Genomic DNA, 17,938 nt, shown 5'->3' with positions numbered 1-17,938 from the left:
TACTCTACGGAGTGCAGTTGGATAATAAATATATCTTATTAGACGTTTTGTTGTGTAGTATCGCTGAGTATTTTTACGAGTTGTGCCGTATTTTGACGAGCCCGTAGGGCGAGTTAAAATACAAATAACGAGTAAAAATACTCAGCGATACTACACAACAAAACGTCTAATAAGTTATTTATTATCCAACACGCCAAACTGTTATTTCAGTGCGTGCGAATTTCGCGGATATTTATTTACGAGGAGTGCGTGACAGAAGTATGCGAAGCGGAACGGAATTGGCCCGTTCTGTTGCTGTTTCTATTTTCTTCATAAAATGAAGAAATTTTCAGGTCGTCAAGCTGTTTTTCTTTGTTCGATTCATCTAATAAACTTGGATCTATATTTGCCAGCCCTTCTGACTCTTCGTCGTTGGAAATTTGATTCAAATTGTCCGCCCCTTTTTTTTTTCTTAACTACAATCCAATTCTTCGTAACTACAATCTAATTCTTCGCTTGCGCGATGCGAGAAAACCTGTTTAACCGGTACTCTACAATATACGAGTACAAATACCGCGTTATATTTGTACTCGTCTATGGCGTCATTTGTACTCGTCTACGTGTAGTTAGATAATAAAGGCTAAAAGGTTCTAAAGAAACTGTGGTGCTGCGTCGGTGGGGGTAACAAGGTAATTTTTGCATCGTGCGCGAGCGTATTTAAAAGTGCCGGGTTGGTCATTAGTTTGGAATGAACTTCTCACCAAAAAATTCCCTATGTTTTTGTCGCGTGTGAATGAAAAAGATAATGCCGGTCTCTGGATCGTTGTGTAGTAATTTAAAGTTTTTAAGAATAATGGATTTAACTGTGTGGTTGTGAGCGTGAAACGTGAGAGTGAATGGGATGCGGTCGAAATTTTCCTTCTGTCATCCATGCACTACTTCCAGCTATGCCAATCTTTTTGTAGGTTTTGTTGAACACCAATTTTTAGCCAATACATTGGCCCCAAACCTGAATTCTACGGTCGCTACATCGACGACTGTATCGGTGCTACCTCCTCTACCAGACAGGAGCTAACTCAATTCATAGCCGCAGTCAATTCTTTTTACCCGGCTCTAAAATATACCTGGGAAATTTCCGACAATTCTTTATCCTTTTTAGATATCAAAGTTTCAATTGAAGGCAACGGTTTATCCACCAGTGTGTATTACAAACCCACAGACTCGCATAGTTACTTGTTGTATTCATCTTCGCGTCCATCTCATCTTAAGAATTCCATTCCCTTTTCTTAGTTTCTGAGAAATAATTTGGATATATCAACAAAGTTGAAATGGTAAGTTGGCCACCGTAACGATTACAAAAGCTGACGTTTCGAGCGTTAGCCCTTCGTAGGAGCGAATAGAGGAATTGCGGGTTGTGTGTGCTTTTAAAGGCAGAAAATGGAGCTACGTTATTGGTGGGAACTTGGCAACGAGAAAAACAAGAATAAATTAGTGGAATGAAAAGCGTTCGTTGATCCCTGTGGGATTTAGACTGCCGGTTTGAAAGATGAGCTTTTGTTCAAGATTTTTACGGCCTTCCGTGCTACCTAAGTGTAAGGAAAGACCGCAGATTGCCATATGTTGCTTAGAATGATTAGGTAAATTAAAAGGTCTAGCGACTGGTTTCGATGTGTCCTTGTCATTCCTTTCCACGTCTCGAAGGTGTTCTCGGAATCGGTCACCTAGTCTTCTGCCTTTCGCCGATGTATATCTTTTTGCAATAAGTGCAAGTTATGCAATAGATTACATTGGCGGAAGTGCACGTGAAGTGATCGGTGATCTTAATGGATCGTTTAGGTCCCGATATTTTATCAGTGTTGTGAATAAAAGGACACGTTTTGCATCTTGCACGAGCGCATTTAAAAGTGCCTGGTTGGTCATTAGTCTAAAAAGAACTTCTGACCAAAAAATTGCCTATGTTTTTGTCGCGTTTAATTGAAATGAGCGGAGGCTGCGAAAAGCTAGTGCTTGTCTCTGGATCGTTTTGAAGTAATTTAAAGTTTTTAAGAATGATGGATTTAACTGAATGGTTGTTAGGATGAAACGTGAGAGTGAATGGAATGCGGTCGGAATCTTCCTTATGCGACTTTTGTAGTGCTGCATGTCGATCAAAATTAGTGCGCATCACAACACTTTTAGGGGGACTTTGGCCGGACTGCATCAGCAGTTTACAAACAATCGAAGGAAACTTATTTGAAGATGCCCCCTCCCGCAGTTCCCAGTAAACAGGCCAGACCACATCACAGTAATCTCGTGCGTGGGTTCTTTAACTTCCCCTGCCTAACCAAATTAACTAGATAGATGCAGGAGACGGGACCTACGGTTTATTCGTCCTTATCCGAGAAGACTAGAATGTCTATCCATTTCTCGATATTATAGAAAGGTAGCACATTCTCCTCAGTTATTTTAAGACCTTGAGTGTTGGTCCGGCCGGGGCTCGAACCATCGACCTCGACCTCCCGCACAACAATCCAGCGCTCTAACCAATTGAGCTAACCGGGAGGCCATGTTCCCACCAATAACGTAGCTCCATTTTCTGCTTTTAAAAGCACACACAACCCACAATTCCTCTATTCGCTCCGACGAAGGGTTAAGGCTCGAAACGTCAGCTTTTGTAATCGTTACGGTGGCCAATTTACCATTTCAACTTTGATGTATCCAAATTATTTCGTTACTCCCACCGACGCAGCCCCAAACAGTTTCTTTGGAAATTATCAGCCGTTATTCATTTCTAAGCCTTCGTCGTTTATGTAGTGATGACTGTGATTTTTCCCACAAATCAGAGTCAATGTGCCAGTTTTTCGAAAAACGTGGTTACCCTGCTTCTGTCGTTCAAGCGTGTCACCACCGCGCCCAACTTACTGATCGACAGTCAGCACTACAAACGTCACAGAAGGAAAATTCCGACCGCATTCCATTCACTCTCACGTTTCACGCTCACAACCACACAGTTAAATCCATTATTCTTAAAAACTTTAAATGACTTCAAAACGATCCAGAGACCCGCACTTTCTTTTCGCAACCTCCACTTATTTCATTCAAACGCGACGAAAACATAGGCAATTTTTTGGTCAGAAGTTCATTCCAAACTAACGACCAACCCGGCACTTTTAAATGCGCTCGCGCACGATGCAAAACTTGTCCTTTCATTCACAACGCTGAGAAAATATCGGGACCCAAGCGATCCATTAAGATCACCGATCACTTCACGTGCACCTCGCCAACGTAATCTATTGCATAACTTGTACTTATTGCAAAAAGTTGTACATCGGCGAAACGGGAAGACGACTAGGTGAGCGATTCCGAGAACACCTTCGCGACATAGAAAGGAATGACAAGGACGCATCCAAACCAGTCGTTAGACACTTTAATTTACCTAATCATTCTAAACAACATATGGCAATCTGCGGTCTTTCCTTACATTTACGCAACACGGAAAGCCGCAAAACTCTTGAACAAAAGTTAATCTTTCAAATCGGCAGTCTTAATCCCACAGGTAACAACGAACGCTTTTCATTCCACTAATTTATTCGTGTTTTTCTCGTTGCCATGTTCCCACCAATGGCGTACCTCCGCTTCTGTATTTAAACCCACATACAACCCACAATTCCTCCATTCGCTCTGACGAAGGGCTAACGCTCGAAACGTCAGCTTGTTTATTCGTTACGGTGGCCAATTTACAATTTCAACTGAGTTCATATAACCAAATTACGAAATAACTATGACCAGACTGTGTTCAGTTTTACCACAGACAACCGCTAAAACTTAAAACTTTGATGAGTCTAATTATATAGGAACAGCGATATTGTTTTTTATTTTGGTTTACCTTCATCAAGTTCTCGTTCAAGTTCCTCGTCAAGTTCTCGTTCAACTATCTGTTCATCCTCATCCGGGGCTTCATAGCTGGCATGCTGCATGATGGGTATTATCATATTTAAGATTTAACGATTGACCGTTCAATGCAAGTAGGTTAACGTGAGTAGCTTTGGTATGAATGAACTACATTCGCGAGAAAAGGAGAACTAATTCGGCTTTATTTTAAACAACAGCAAGCAATACGACTGCAAGTATCTCAGTCATTGCCTTATTAGTGTAACAATTGTCATATTCCTTTACAAAAAAAATTTAAATTGAGTCATGCAGTCATTGGGTTTCACCTGCTCACGTCTCTTCCTCTGTTTTGCTTCATTAGCATCACCATCAGCAGCTTCTTCGTCAGAAAGATCAGCATTGTCATCATCTTCATCATCATCTAACAAAAAATGTCAATCGGCAAATTACTCCTTTCCAATAAAAGACCTAGCATCCAATAAAAGACCTAGCAGGGCCACCATATGGCAATGAATGAGTTTCCACTAGTCGGATCCCTGTGTTATGCGCAAAGGCTTATGGGATAGACAGGGGGGGGGGGGGGGAGGGAAAACATTGCAGGTTTAGAGAAGGATTTAAATGAAGAAAGGTTGTTTCGACGTCCAAAAAGAAAACCCACGATTTTGGAGAGAGATGATCACTTTTTTTTTTTTCACGATTACACAATTCTTAAACTATCACATAATTGACTACACGCATAAATCGCGAGGAAAATAACCCAACGCCTTTTCAGTGGTATTTACGTGTTCATAACCATCTTCAATAAACAAGATATGGCAAATTCTGGGAATTTACCTCCTCAAAGGAGAGGTCGTTGCGGATAAAGATATTGATTTTACTGAGCTGGTGTTATTGGGAGGGATGAAATAAGCGACGACTCTCTCCATAAATTTCCTTCCATCAACTTGCGATGCTCACCCCCTGGCGATTCCCTAAGAATTTGCGCAACACAAGGATCCCATTACTGATACCTCACCCATTCGATCAAACAATATCAACTGGCTCACTAATATCGATTAGTGTAAGTAACTCTGTAAATGATATGGGCTCAGGGAAATTTTCAAGGAATGCTATTCGGATTCTTAGGAGGTAAGTTTGGGGAAAAAGCACTTAATGTCATCAATAGTTTGACCGTGTCTTTAGTAAAACGTATAATATTCTTAGTTGGCTGGGTACTACCTTCTCTGTCGCTATCATTTCTTGGCTGCTCCGTGTTATTAACAGACTCGATAGTTCTAAAGTGTACAAAGCTAAAATAAGTACCTTGACTACACACAGCATAGTACAACCTTCAAAAGGGGAAAGTCTTCATTCATTTGCTCAAATAAGAATCGGTAGGTTTTTTTCATGCTGAAGGAGTACGCCTCGAAAAGTAATTTGGTTATATCAAACAAGTTGATAATGTAAATCGGCCATCGTAAAGGTTTAAAAGCTGACGTTTCGAGAGTGAGCCGTTCGTCAGAGCGAATTGAGGAATTTGAATGATAAACTTTTGTTCAAGAGTTCTGCGGCTTTCCGTGGTACCTAAATGTAAGTGAAGACCGCAGATTGCCATATGCTGCTTAGAATGATTGGCTTAGCTGAGTCCCACTTTGGTATCCAAGACTGCGCCGTTAGTTTGTTTGAAAATTCCAGCTAACTCAATTTATAACGGCAGTCAATTCCTTTCACCTGGCTCTAAAATACACCTGGGAAATTTCTCCCTAGCAACACCAAAGGTGGCTGTCAAACTGACCTTTTGCCACGTTCAACATTTGCGGCTTTCGTAGCAGCCCCAATGACTCTTTTAAAGAAAACTGTTTCCATGTAGTGAAGAACGCCTTCTGAGTTCACAACAAACTCATCCTGTAAGTTAAGGAACAGCTTGGAATTGAAATTTCCACGTAAATGCTGGATCATCATCAGCAAAGGGAACAAGTAATAACATTTAAACTACAAATACCGGGATTTACTCTAAACAAAGCTGTCGAATCAAAATGGGCTGTCAAAATTAGACACAATGTGATTGGCCATTTGATTTTTCTCGCCTAGGATAACAACCTGTAACCGATCAAAGACCGCATACGAAAGTTTTCATTGTACCAGTTTGGTCGCCTCTCAGAGGGCCGCGGATCACAAAAGTGAATGAAAGTGAATGTTTGCTGCTTGCCCAGAATCACGGCTTCTCGGTAAGCAAACATTGTTTCAGTCGAGGATCAATAAAACGAAACTGAAAAAAAGAGAACGGATGTTGACTAACTGAAGGATTCCAATGAGGCCTCAAACTAGTATTTATTTTTTACTCCAAGCTTTCGCAAATCTACAGCATCGTCAGGGAATGTAACAAAATACATACATCTTTATATTCCTGGCGTAGATGGGTGAATGCTTGGAATAAAAAAACAGCACAAGAGCTCAAAGCCTCAATCGAACTCAGGAGAACTTCTGACGCTGAGAAACATGGCAATGTAGAAAAAGAATCTTGAGATCTGATTAACTACCCGAGTGGGCGAGATGGGCATACCTTGACCGCTTGGAATTGCCCACTTTGATCCAGCACAAGCAAAAAAAAAGAAGTGGAGCGGACGTATGAATATAATTTTTGGACAATCTCGGTCATGGAGTTGAAAAAAGCGGCAGAAGAAAGTCTAAATAAAGAAAAACTAAACGATTTTCGTGGGTCTATTTTGCTACAAAACCCTGAAAATAAAACAATTAAAACATAAAGTGATATGAAAGTATCGAAGTGGTTTTGTCTCACGGAGAAGAAGATAAGAGACGTTAGCCTTATTCCCAGCAAGAACTGAATTTGTCATTGTGGAAATGTACCAATAAAACCACTACAAAAGTGTCATTTGATGAAGTAGACTTAAAAGGCCATGTTAGAGATTCTCACCTTTAATGACGACCCGCTAAGAAATTGAAATCTGATGCGGTACCACCTTTCTCTAAAGAAAAATCAAAGATTACCTTAAGAACTTGCGTTTAAATGCCTCATAGTGCAATGGTTATGACAGACACAATAGTTATCACCGGATGTACACCAGAAATATACCTTAACCATAACACCATAGTAATTAATAAACATAAAATCATGTGCTACTAACTGCGCCCGTGTATAATCCAATGAAAATTCTGCTCGAGGCTATTAATACTTTTGTCTTCATCTTGAAGAATAAATTATGGGTAAATTTATTTTGCGGCTAAAGGAAACCTTCCTCTTCAGCGATCAAGTGCTGCTGGCATCACAGATTTTTTTTTGCCCGTAGTGGGCCCCGAAAAGTAGGATGCAACTCGCAACATATCCGCACCTATTATAAGTTAAACCATCAAGTAAGCTACGTTTATTCGCGCCGTGCAGTGTACGCCTATAATGCTGAGACTTAACATGCTTCATTACACCTTACTTTCCAGTTTGTAATTTCTCACCGTGTTCCAGTAGAAGTTTTGGATGGTAATGACTCCCACACATCCACAGATTGTAATACCTAAAGGAAACAAAATTTCAAGCAGTGTTTCATATGAACCTTGTGGAAGTGCGCTTCTTTCTTAAGTGCGGTGACTCGTCATCGAGCCTACGGCAAGTTGTGATATTGATCGATCACTACATCATAATGACGTAGACGATGTCCCGTATGAACGCTTTCACCCAACAACCCACATCAGTTTGTATGGGCAACCAAAAATCAAGAAAAATCAATTATAATCAGAATCAGTCCACGTTGGTAAAGTTACTGTACGCATCAACGACCAGAGTCCCTTTTGCATATTTCTCCTAACGATTGTCTCCGTGGCGCTGTGGTAAGATATTGGATCGGAAATGCACTGGTCTAAGGAAGATTTTGTGCGAGCTGTCAAGGTGGTATATACCGGTCTCAATGGAGAATGGTATACTGTTTTACATTGATTGGGCATCCAAACACATGGACGCGATGTGGTATACATCCTGTTATTTTGGTTGGCCTTATGAGTTTGGTAGGGTATGTTACAAAGTTCCGTTAGGCTGGGTACATTTTAGCCCAGAAAAAATCATTTATATATTTCTATACATATCATATAAACAAATTTTGAGTAGTTTCTTTTTGGGCCATGTATTGTGGCGAATTCTTTAGTCTGGGTTTGATAAAGTTTAGATTATGGTATTCATTTTGGAGTAGTGTCTATCTCTGAGACAAGGCACTTTAAAGTAGCCATGATATGAATAGAACATCATTTGGGACAAAAGATAATATGATGTTGTACCTGTGCCAAAGTAACTTTGGTTAATTTCCTCTGCAGCCGTTTAGCAAGCTTCTGTGATCTCTTTCTTGGTTTAAGAGGGAGGTCCATACTAGGGGTTTTGATATTTGGACTAGCAGTCATTAAAATTTCCCTACAAAAGTATCATTAAACAAAATTACATTCATTGCAGGACTCAATAAATGTGGTGGGTCTCTTCCACAAAAGATATATCCAAGAATATACTGTCATTCAATCGATAAATAAATGGTAACAAATAATAACATTTAAAATGAAAATAATAAAATCCTTCTAGGAGGCAAGAGATAAATTACTATAGTGCAGCATCTAATATATTCTGTCGAGAGTTTCTGTCATCCAAACATTCTGTAATTGTTAAAGGAGGAACAGATAATCAAGGCGAAGAGTAGAGGCAAAGGAGGATGACCAATGATTCCACACATTTCGCTACTTCTACATTTTTTATCCTTATCTCATTTTGGCACCTTTTTTGAAGTGACAGTTCTTTACTGAGCGTCAGTTTTCTGAAGCTGACTCATCTCACCGAGTGTCATGCCAGGCTTGTAACCTAGAGCAGTCTTCAGTTGAGTATGGAAAGTGATCGTAGATTGTTTTGGTTAGGTTTTACCTCGCTCTATGATTGGTCCACAAAACTCGTGCCACCATCTCAACCAATCAAATGCAAATTTGAAACAAATCCCAACTTGGTCAGTCGCATTTACCCACACTTCAAGCAGGCTGCCTGCTTTTATTTCGAGTTCTCGTTATTAAATGTTGATGTTAACCTTTATTCTAACTAGTACTTGTGATTACTTTGGTGGTGATTTTCCAACACTCAATTGAAAACTGCTCGATCCACAAAAAATAAAGGCATTCGCTTTAACGAGACAAGCTTGCATAGCTAGTATTTATAAAAAAGCAAATGTTTGTTAAATTCTACTTAAGAAATTTAAACGATTACCTTAATCTTGGAATTCCAAGAGTTACATTCATCTCACCCCGGCCGGCAAAGTGAAACGTATTAAGTGTCATTTGAGTAGATGGTTCACCAATAGACTGATAAAAAAAAAACAACAACAACAACAACAACATTGACCTTGTGCTCAAAATTCAGTTTAAGAAACAAGATCTTTTGCAATGTTGTAGAGTTTGGCAACCTTTCTCGTTTAGGGAAAAAATTGCTATCTCTCCTAAAAATGGAATTGTTCCTGGCGAGGACACATTACGTGTATGAACATGAACTACCTTAATTTAACGAACCATACTTACTTATTTGGCCCCCGGCTTGGATACAATGTTTTGTCTTTCGAACAATGAGCAGCTGGCCATTAAAGTAACCTTTTTTACATTATCGTTAGCTTTCACGCATTCAACAGATAAATTAAAAAGGTAAAAAAAAAAAAAAGAGATAAAAAACTCATCACCTGAGCTGCCAAGAGTCCAACAGCTTCTCCTGGCTCGGCTAGGGCACGGAACGCTTTCAGGTATAACAGGTTTTTGAACTTACTGGCTGGTAACTTCAAACTGAAAAAAAAAAAAAAAAAAAAAAAAAACCAATTTACTCATTTTAAAGCTCAATTTTTCGGTGTTACTTTGATATTCTGGAATACTGAGCGCACGACGTATACCTCAACTTTTAGCCACTATTTACTCATTTTGAAGCTCATGATAAAGAACCGAAACAATTCCAAGTATTTTGCTTTGAAATAACATCTTCCTTTACTTTCAACATCAAGATAAATTTATTATTAACTAGACACCAAACATTCTGTTACGATACAATGGAAAAAAAGGGGGAGGGGGTGGTTTGAGGGAAACTACAGTCATCACAAGCACTCTGTGCTGCAGCGCACTGGGTTCTTCGAGCCACAAAGAGAACACTTATTTCATATGAGCCATTTTTAGGCATTGAATCCGTGGAAAGAAAAAAAAAACTGAAGAGCTATCCACTTAGTATTAACACTGCGAAATGCTTTAGAAACTATTCGCAATGATTGAATTCAATGGTAACCTTTCTTCCAACTCGTCCTCAGTCAAGCATTTGTCAGGGTTTTCTTCCATGTACTTCTTTACAGACGTAAAAATTCTCTCAGAAACAGCTCCAAAGTGTCTGTCTGGCTGCAGCTTTGACAACACAGGGTCAGGAAAACGAGCAGATTTCTTATGATACCTGCACAACAAAATACTCTGTTTGAGTTTAGAAAGGTGCATTTTTTGTCTGAATGGCTGAAACTTTTATGTACAAAGTGCCTTTAAGTTCTTTTTGATTAATTCCTTAACAAGTGAATTGAGAGAGACAAGCGACTTGAAGAGGCCTATAATAGGTTATAAAGCTAAACAAGCTAACTCACCTTCATATTTGGTCCATGACAGAGAATTTGAAATAGGATCATTAACATAGCCAAACATTTGAGATAATGGAAAGTGTGCAAGGCATACATGTTTTAGACATTCCTGATACTAAGTTGCTCGACATTGTAAAGGTTTTGGTACATGCCCAGAAGAAACAGAAGAAAGAGAAGTGACTGAAAAAAACATGTCATAAATTGTGTAAACGCCAATGCGTACGTAGAGAACGATGCCTGAAATATTATTGCTCTCTACGTTAGAAACTATTTTTAAATGGTCGACAGTCACTCCGATGTTAGAGTGCAAGAGTTACAAGACAATCTTCTACAAGTATCTCTTACTTTAGCGAAAGCCACTGACGACAAGTAGAATGTGTGACCAATGTGACAAAATAGACCTTCACAAGTAGTAAGGGTCCCGTTGGCAATTTTACACCAGAAGAATACACTTAGGTTAACATAAGTCCTGTGCTACGATGCTTCTTTGTACGAACATTCCCTATTTCGACCGTCTTAAAACTTCCTGGATCCATCTGATGAAGATGATGTATCAAAAGTACATGTTGGAAAAAATCATACCACGACAAAAAAATATTTCAAAGTCTTATATGTCTTCAATGGCACCTCGAGGAAAGAGGGTGAATCTCAGGCATTTCAAGACACTCACCAAAGGAAAACCCACAAAACAGCTCGGCCACTAATCACGTTCAAGGCTGCATGCTTCAAAGGGACTGAGCAGAAGTCCTTGGGAAATTCACACATTTTCAATACCTCAAAACGTTTCTGGATTTAAGTCTACTAGGATCTCATCTTTTCAAAAAATACTCCGAATAGGCGCACAAGTATTAATTAACTAAAAAACAAGAATTATTAATAAAATAAAATAGACATGAGTCATGGGTGAAGGCCCACCTTTTGCGCTCAGTCAAGGGTGCTTCGTTCCATCGTTGAAACATCTTTAGATCAGTCTGATGAGGAAGGAAAAGTTTATGGCTCATCTTGACGACAAATCTAACTGAACCTTTCTCTACATTACACTGTCCAGTTGCTACAGTAATTATCGACGGCCAAATTCTTGAAGATGATCATTGATGTGGTATCTGAAAGTTGTTACCAATCTCGGATTTTTATTGCAACTCTTTTTTGCACTAAAATAAATGAGATCAACTCATTCATGTAAATCCTGATTTTCGTTTATTTTCGACACATTGCCTACGCGATTTATAGAGGTAACATTATCTACGCGACCTAAAAATGTAAAGAAAAATAATTATATAAAAAATAATAATAATAATTTTAGACAGAAATTCATTACCTGTTGTACATCAAAATTTGTACAGAGGAACGTTTAGCTTATTTATGCCCTTCCGGTATTATAGCTCACTAGGCTAGCATAGCTCACTAGGCCATTCTAGTTTAAGCACTCTCTCTTTAAGGTAGTTACAAAGTAATTCACCCCCAAACCTCAGATCGCCCAAACGTAAGCTGATCAGCAGTTGTTTTTCTATTTTGTAGTTCTCTACTCTTGTCTGCGGCAAAACAAAGGTACGGTGAAGTTCTTTCTCTCTGATCCTCTTTCTGTTTTCTCATCGTTTTGTTTATCTGAAAAGGAAAATTGCAAATTCAAAACAAAAAAATAAAAACAAAAATCATGTCAAACTTATCTCGGTGACAGGAAGATGTTCGTCTTTCAATACGTTTATTTTTAACTTCAGTAATATTTTTACATGTCAGTGATAGTCAGCATTTGAGGTGGGGTGAAAACTCATAACTGGAAGGGGGGGGGAAGAGTAAATAAAGCATATCTTATGATCTGTAATTCTCGTCTTATCAATTGATGCATTTTTGTGACTTCGTTAAATGGTAAGGGCAGCAATTGGTCGGTGCTCTTATTCGATGTGGAATGAAATATGAACGTGAAACAAGGCAATGCGACTATGCTGATGTAATTTAATACAAGAGGTGGAGGAACGTGAATAAAATCGGCGAAGAATGAAAATTGAACGAGAAACAAAACAATGTGATTATGCTGCTATAATTTAGTCTGAGAGGTGGAGGAACGTTAATAAAATTGGCGAATAATGAGAATTCAAGCGGTGGAAAAAAAACCAGTTTATTCATTAAAGATATAGACTGGGCTTGTCAATTATTGTTATAAATCCAAATAATCTAGATTCTGGTGCTAATTGCACAACGCTTTACCAACAAAGACTGTTTCTCAAGTTCTAGTCGTTATGAAAGTTCTCAACACACCTTGTTTTCAAGCTTGAGTGCTTTTTCTGAATGAAGATGGGGAAGAAGAGCTTTGGGATTCATTTGCTGCAGAAAAGCCTGTGATCATGCAAAAAAAATTGTGCACAAAGTTACATCAAAAGCTGTTTCAGAAAATGCTAGGACTAGGAATTTGTCTAGAAATTCCATTCAACATTATCTGTTTCAATGAAAATAGTGTAAAAAAGTTTTAAGTAGTTTCATGAACTACTTTCCATCGATACTTAGAATAGTCTCGATTCGCGCATACGCAAGAAGAGTTGAAACCAGTTGAAACGACAATCCGCTGTCTTTTAACTTGGCGGCCATCAAGTTTCATGCAATCCCTTCAATCCTGAAAAATTGCCACCACGAGGTCATGTTGATGTATGATAACGAGTTTGAAACAAGGAAAATAAAATTTGAACCAAGGATAAAATTGAACTACAACATATATATTGGGTATAGTTTTCGTTTTAAATCTTATGTCTCCAAGTCTTCGACTTGGATGATACAGAATTTCAACCGCCTACTTCAAGGCAGTTTTTCATAATTTGAGGAAAAGAGGTTAAACGTTCAGAAACAAATTCAGGATGGGAACTTTAACATACGCTTAAAAATTTTCCAGTCGTGTTTGACAGTGTGCAAATAATTGAAATGTTTCCCCTCAAAAGCGACGTGTTTGACTTCTTCATTGACACAGCCAGTTTTATCTTTCTAAAGCATCGAACCATGAGGGCGCTCTCTTTTGCATGTAGTTGAGGAGACATTTTCACTTAATAAAGATGTCCACCTTATAAAATTTTCATGTCTTTTTCCATTGATTAACCGCTAACAAACGAATAATCTAGCTGCTTTAAGCAGGCAGAACTTCCCTAAAATTTATCAAAACTGACAAAAAAGCGTTCTCTGATTGGCCGAGACTTAAGTGATCTCCGACTAAAATCACACCACCTAAGGTGTTAATAAAACTGAAGGATAATGTTAAAACTTGCCACCCCATAAATTCTGTTTGAAAGAGAAACAAATGGAATAACAATTTCTAGCAATTACTGAACTAACGTCATCGTCACACTCAGTGGACTTTGTTTAATAACTTCTCCGATTTCGCGTCACAATTATTTAAAACAATTCATTTTGCTTTTGGCCCCCGACTCTCTTCGACAAATCAGACCAATGAAAACTGTCAATCAGTTCGGCGATTACACGAAAACGTAGAGCGTTTAGCTGTCAGTCAGCGATGCATAGGTGTAACAATGATCACAATCAGATACAATGAAATATATGAAGTTCATATATTTTGTATTGCGGTATTAGATACATATGATGCACGATCCTCGCAGTAGATAGCGCTATCTGAGCAATAGCGAAAATCAGACCTGACAAAAATAGGCCTGTACGGGATTCGAACCACTGACCTCTGCGATACTAGTGCAGCGCTCTACCAATTGAGCTAACAAGCCAACTGGGAGCAGGCCGTTAAGTCGACCCGCAATAAACCCGTGAAAGTGATAAATCAGATACAATGAAATATATGAAGTTCATATATTTTGTACTGCGGTATTAGATACATATGATGAAAAATATAGGCCTATTTTTTTCAGGTCTGATTTTTGCTATTGCTCAGATAGCGTTATCTACTGCGAGGATCGTGCATCATATGTATCTAATACCGCAGTACAAAATATATGAACTTCATATATTTCACTGTATCTGATTTATCACTTTCACGGGTTTATTGCGGGTCGACTTAACGGCCTGCTCCTAGTTGGCTTGTTAGCTCAATTGGTAGAGCACTGCACTAGTATCGCAGAGGTCAGTGGTTCGAATCCCGTACAGGCCTATTTTTGTCAGGTCTGATTTTCGCTATTGCTCAGATAGCGCTATCTACTGCGAGGATCGTGCATCGTATGTAATGATCACAATGTAAACAAAAATGCAACGAACCTTGTAGTTGTTTGCCACAAAGGGAAACTGCTTCTCAGATAGAAAAGAAGTTTTCATAACATCCAGGCCATCTTCACCATAGTAAAACTGCACAAGAGAGCTGTCACTATCTCGCACAGTAAGATCATAATTGACTAACAGACCCTCCAGGTGTTTAATAAGACAGCGCTGGAGATAGCCACTACGACTTGTTTTCACAGCTGTATCCACAAGGCCCTAAAAACAACAACGCCAACAACACAGCCTCATTTAGTTCATGCTGTGAAGAACATGGATAATCTGGTAATTTTTAATTTTCCTCTTTCAACATGACGCGTAGCTGGACATTGAACACGTGATGCGTTACTAACAGATAATCATATTTTGAAAATGGATGATGGCTGACAAGTTGATTCACAAAGAAAAACTCAAAGACTGAAGAATAAATTCAACTTGTGCTTTAGGCCAAATTTTTTAAACGTAAAAAAAATAAATTAAAATCAATGTGTGAATATACCTCTCTTCCTGCCATACAATGAAAGAAATACTCCTGTGGCCTGATTCCTGTCAAGAAACGCCCATCAACAAATCCCCCAGCCCTGGGACTGGTGTCATACGGCAGAAATGAGGGCAAAGACCTTCCACTGACCATAAGGGGTGGTCGATGCCCCTCCAATTCTATCTGCCCCAGGAGGCAGGAAATCTGCATACAGTTGACGGAGGAGCCCTTAGCACCAGACAAAACCATCAGCTGAAGATTGTTTTCTGGAAATCTTTTAAGAAGACCCAAGGGAATGCAAGCCTTGTTGATCATATCTTGGTAATGGTCTGTTTTCTTTTTCATGCTCAGGTCAAGCTGTTTCATATCACTTCCATCCACGTTGTGGTGGGCCTCTTGTAGCTTTTGCTCCAGCGTTGACCTTGGACCATTAAAAACGAAAAGTGATCATAAAACTAAAATAACTCACTGTCTGCGAGAAGCATGTCACATTTCACTGCAAGTTTAGTTTCAATAAAATGATACGAAGGTATTCATATAATTCATATCTGAACAATGCATATCATTTAACTGAAACTCCATCAAAAGCAAAATAAAGCAGTCGGAGGATAACATGCCCATTTTGCTCTTGTAAATCACAGTGAACAACTACCTATGTTTGAAACAGCTGGTCATGAAAACATTTGCTTTTGTCTAACACTCTCTAGTTAGGTGAGACTCATTACTTTATTTGGAATGGGTTCACAATGGGGTTAATGTCAATAAACGGAGAAGTACCCAATCGCTTTACGTTATAAAAAGAAAAGGCCACGAGAATAAAAAAATCATTGCCCAGATATTAAGAAACTTGAGAAAACTTAATACCTAGTTTTTACTAACGGAGATATAAATCACATGGTTTCTCCTTGTTGAAAACATTTACTCACTGTTGCTGTTATAAGAAAATTTGTGAAGACTAGGCAGGAGAATTCGTGTTGATTTGAAAAATCCATATGATGATCCATATGACTGTATCCACCCTTTCAAAGTGAAGTTGCGTCAAAATGGGCATGCAGAGATTATGTTAAGTGCTTAGTTAACTTGTGTACTCCCAGTTCATACCCAGTCCACACCCAGGGAATGATATCATTTACCTAACACATTCATCGGACAAACCAAGAGCCTCTTTTGCAGCTTCACCTCCAGATACTCTCCCCTTCTTTATAAACTTGCGCCTTTTGCTGTCAGCCTTCTCCGTAACTAGGATGTCCTCTACACCCAGGGTGAATCCTTGATATTGAAGGAAAGTTGTGAACACTCTGGCCAGAGCGGTAAGTAGATATCCAGCTACTACTCCACCGTACAACTGAAAGAGTAAATGTTTCAAGAGTAGCGTCAGTGAGTAGACAACAAGCTTAGTATACCTTTAAATAAATCTATCAATGATAAAGACATCTTGTTAAAAATTTTGAGCGATAGAAGAATTACAATAAGTTATACACATATCTCCCATGCTCGGCCGTGACACTGGTGCTTTAAATCATCCAGTAAAATTGGCTCTATTTCAGACGTAAAATGTAGGAGGCGCTGCAATTCTAGCAGGTCCAAGAGCATGGATGATAAGGCTCAGTGGTATCTTCCGAGCAGACTTTCCTCTCCCAGTCACAAGGGACGTTTTCTCGCACAGATCTCGTAAATGAATACTTCAAGAGCTTGTAAATGAGGTGCTGATCCTCCTTTCAAACCACCTGGATAAACTGCATCATCTACATTGCCATTTTATGTGCATGACCTTAAAAAATTAATCTTATTGTATCAAACACTTGCAATGCCACTATGGTTTGAACAAGTTTGTCATGTACCTCACTTCGAGTTGTTTAATGTAGCCAGTGATAAAAGATGATCAAGCGGCTTTGCTAACTTCTCTAGACAGTGATGAGAATTCATTAATGCCGAAATCACACTTCTAAGTACAGTAGGAACAGTGCCTGTAAGATAATCATATGGGCAGTCTCCCCTGTTTAAAGTTACAACGTTATCCTTAGTGATTTGTTTCACTTTTCTAGAACCCCACAGTTCTGATTCTATCCAGCGCGTGACCAGTAAACTATTCTCGATGAACGCGCTCATTTGTTTTAGCTGGGCCATTACTATATGCAGTCTGCTGAGACATACTTTTGTACGCTTTAGATCCTGGCGAGGCCATTTACAGCTTCTTTGCCGATTGGTAAAGCCCCATGTTGTGCGGCATGACTGTCTTTCCTGTTAAACCCACCACCTTTGTTTTGATAATCTGGGCCTGCATTAATTAGGAAAATGCATAAGGTCTGCCACTCATGTGCTGATGCAGTAATCAGGTATGCCTAGTCATGTCACACGTATTGTATCGCCTGATGAGTGAGTCATATTCATGGGCACATCTGCAATCTTTGCAGGCTGATTTTCCAACCCTTGAGAACTCGCAACATTGCTCCGTATTTTTGTTCCTTACATGCCGTCAGTTGGAGCTCTGGTCAAAGAACGCCCAAAAGGCCATGCAAAATCTTGCATCCTGACCCCGTTGGAAGTTTATTCGCAGTAAATCGACTAAATCCTGTGTAAACAAGACTTGGATGGAGAAACAGGACCTTCCAGGAGACTTAAAAGTGATTTGGGAAGCTCTCTTATTGAGCGACTTTGGTGTGGGATATCGATGTCCAAGTCTGGCATCTAGTGGTTGAGATCACTGTTTTGGTATATAGCCCTTGCTATTTCATGAACGGTGCGTTCAGGAAAGTCCACATTGCGGTTAGCAAAAAAAAGATATACGTTAACACCACATCACAAAGTG

General features: G+C 39.1%; 1 protein-coding gene across 2 annotated transcripts in view; it reads right to left on the bottom strand.

Moving 5' to 3' along the window:
- The window catches only part of LOC111327178 (DNA-directed RNA polymerase I subunit RPA1), a 47,597-nt gene that overhangs the window by 10,299 nt on the left and 19,360 nt on the right, over positions 1-17,938 (bottom strand). For both annotated transcript variants that reach the window (XM_088738084.1, XM_022931297.2), the window contains exons 16-31: positions 16,263-16,474; positions 15,148-15,550; positions 14,652-14,867; positions 12,708-12,785; positions 11,919-12,056; positions 11,367-11,422; positions 10,118-10,276; positions 9,531-9,630; positions 9,068-9,162; positions 8,110-8,239; positions 7,297-7,355; positions 6,764-6,815; positions 5,624-5,733; positions 5,068-5,123; positions 4,176-4,270; positions 3,845-3,929 (exon numbers count right to left, since the gene is read on the bottom strand). In XM_088738084.1, the coding sequence (XP_088594210.1) occupies positions 3,845-3,929; positions 4,176-4,270; positions 5,068-5,123; positions 5,624-5,733; positions 6,764-6,815; positions 7,297-7,355; positions 8,110-8,239; positions 9,068-9,162; positions 9,531-9,630; positions 10,118-10,276; positions 11,367-11,422; positions 11,919-12,056; positions 12,708-12,785; positions 14,652-14,867; positions 15,148-15,550; positions 16,263-16,474 (2,044 nt within the window). The remainder of the gene's footprint in view (positions 1-3,844; positions 3,930-4,175; positions 4,271-5,067; positions 5,124-5,623; positions 5,734-6,763; positions 6,816-7,296; positions 7,356-8,109; positions 8,240-9,067; positions 9,163-9,530; positions 9,631-10,117; positions 10,277-11,366; positions 11,423-11,918; positions 12,057-12,707; positions 12,786-14,651; positions 14,868-15,147; positions 15,551-16,262; positions 16,475-17,938) is intronic.

Source organism: Stylophora pistillata, chromosome 11 (genome assembly GCF_964205215.1).
Source record: "Stylophora pistillata chromosome 11, jaStyPist1.2, whole genome shotgun sequence".
Classification (NCBI taxonomy): Eukaryota; Metazoa; Cnidaria; class Anthozoa; order Scleractinia; family Pocilloporidae; genus Stylophora; species Stylophora pistillata.
Note: the sequence above shows the minus strand (reverse complement) of the source record. Positions and strands in the feature narration are given on the sequence as shown.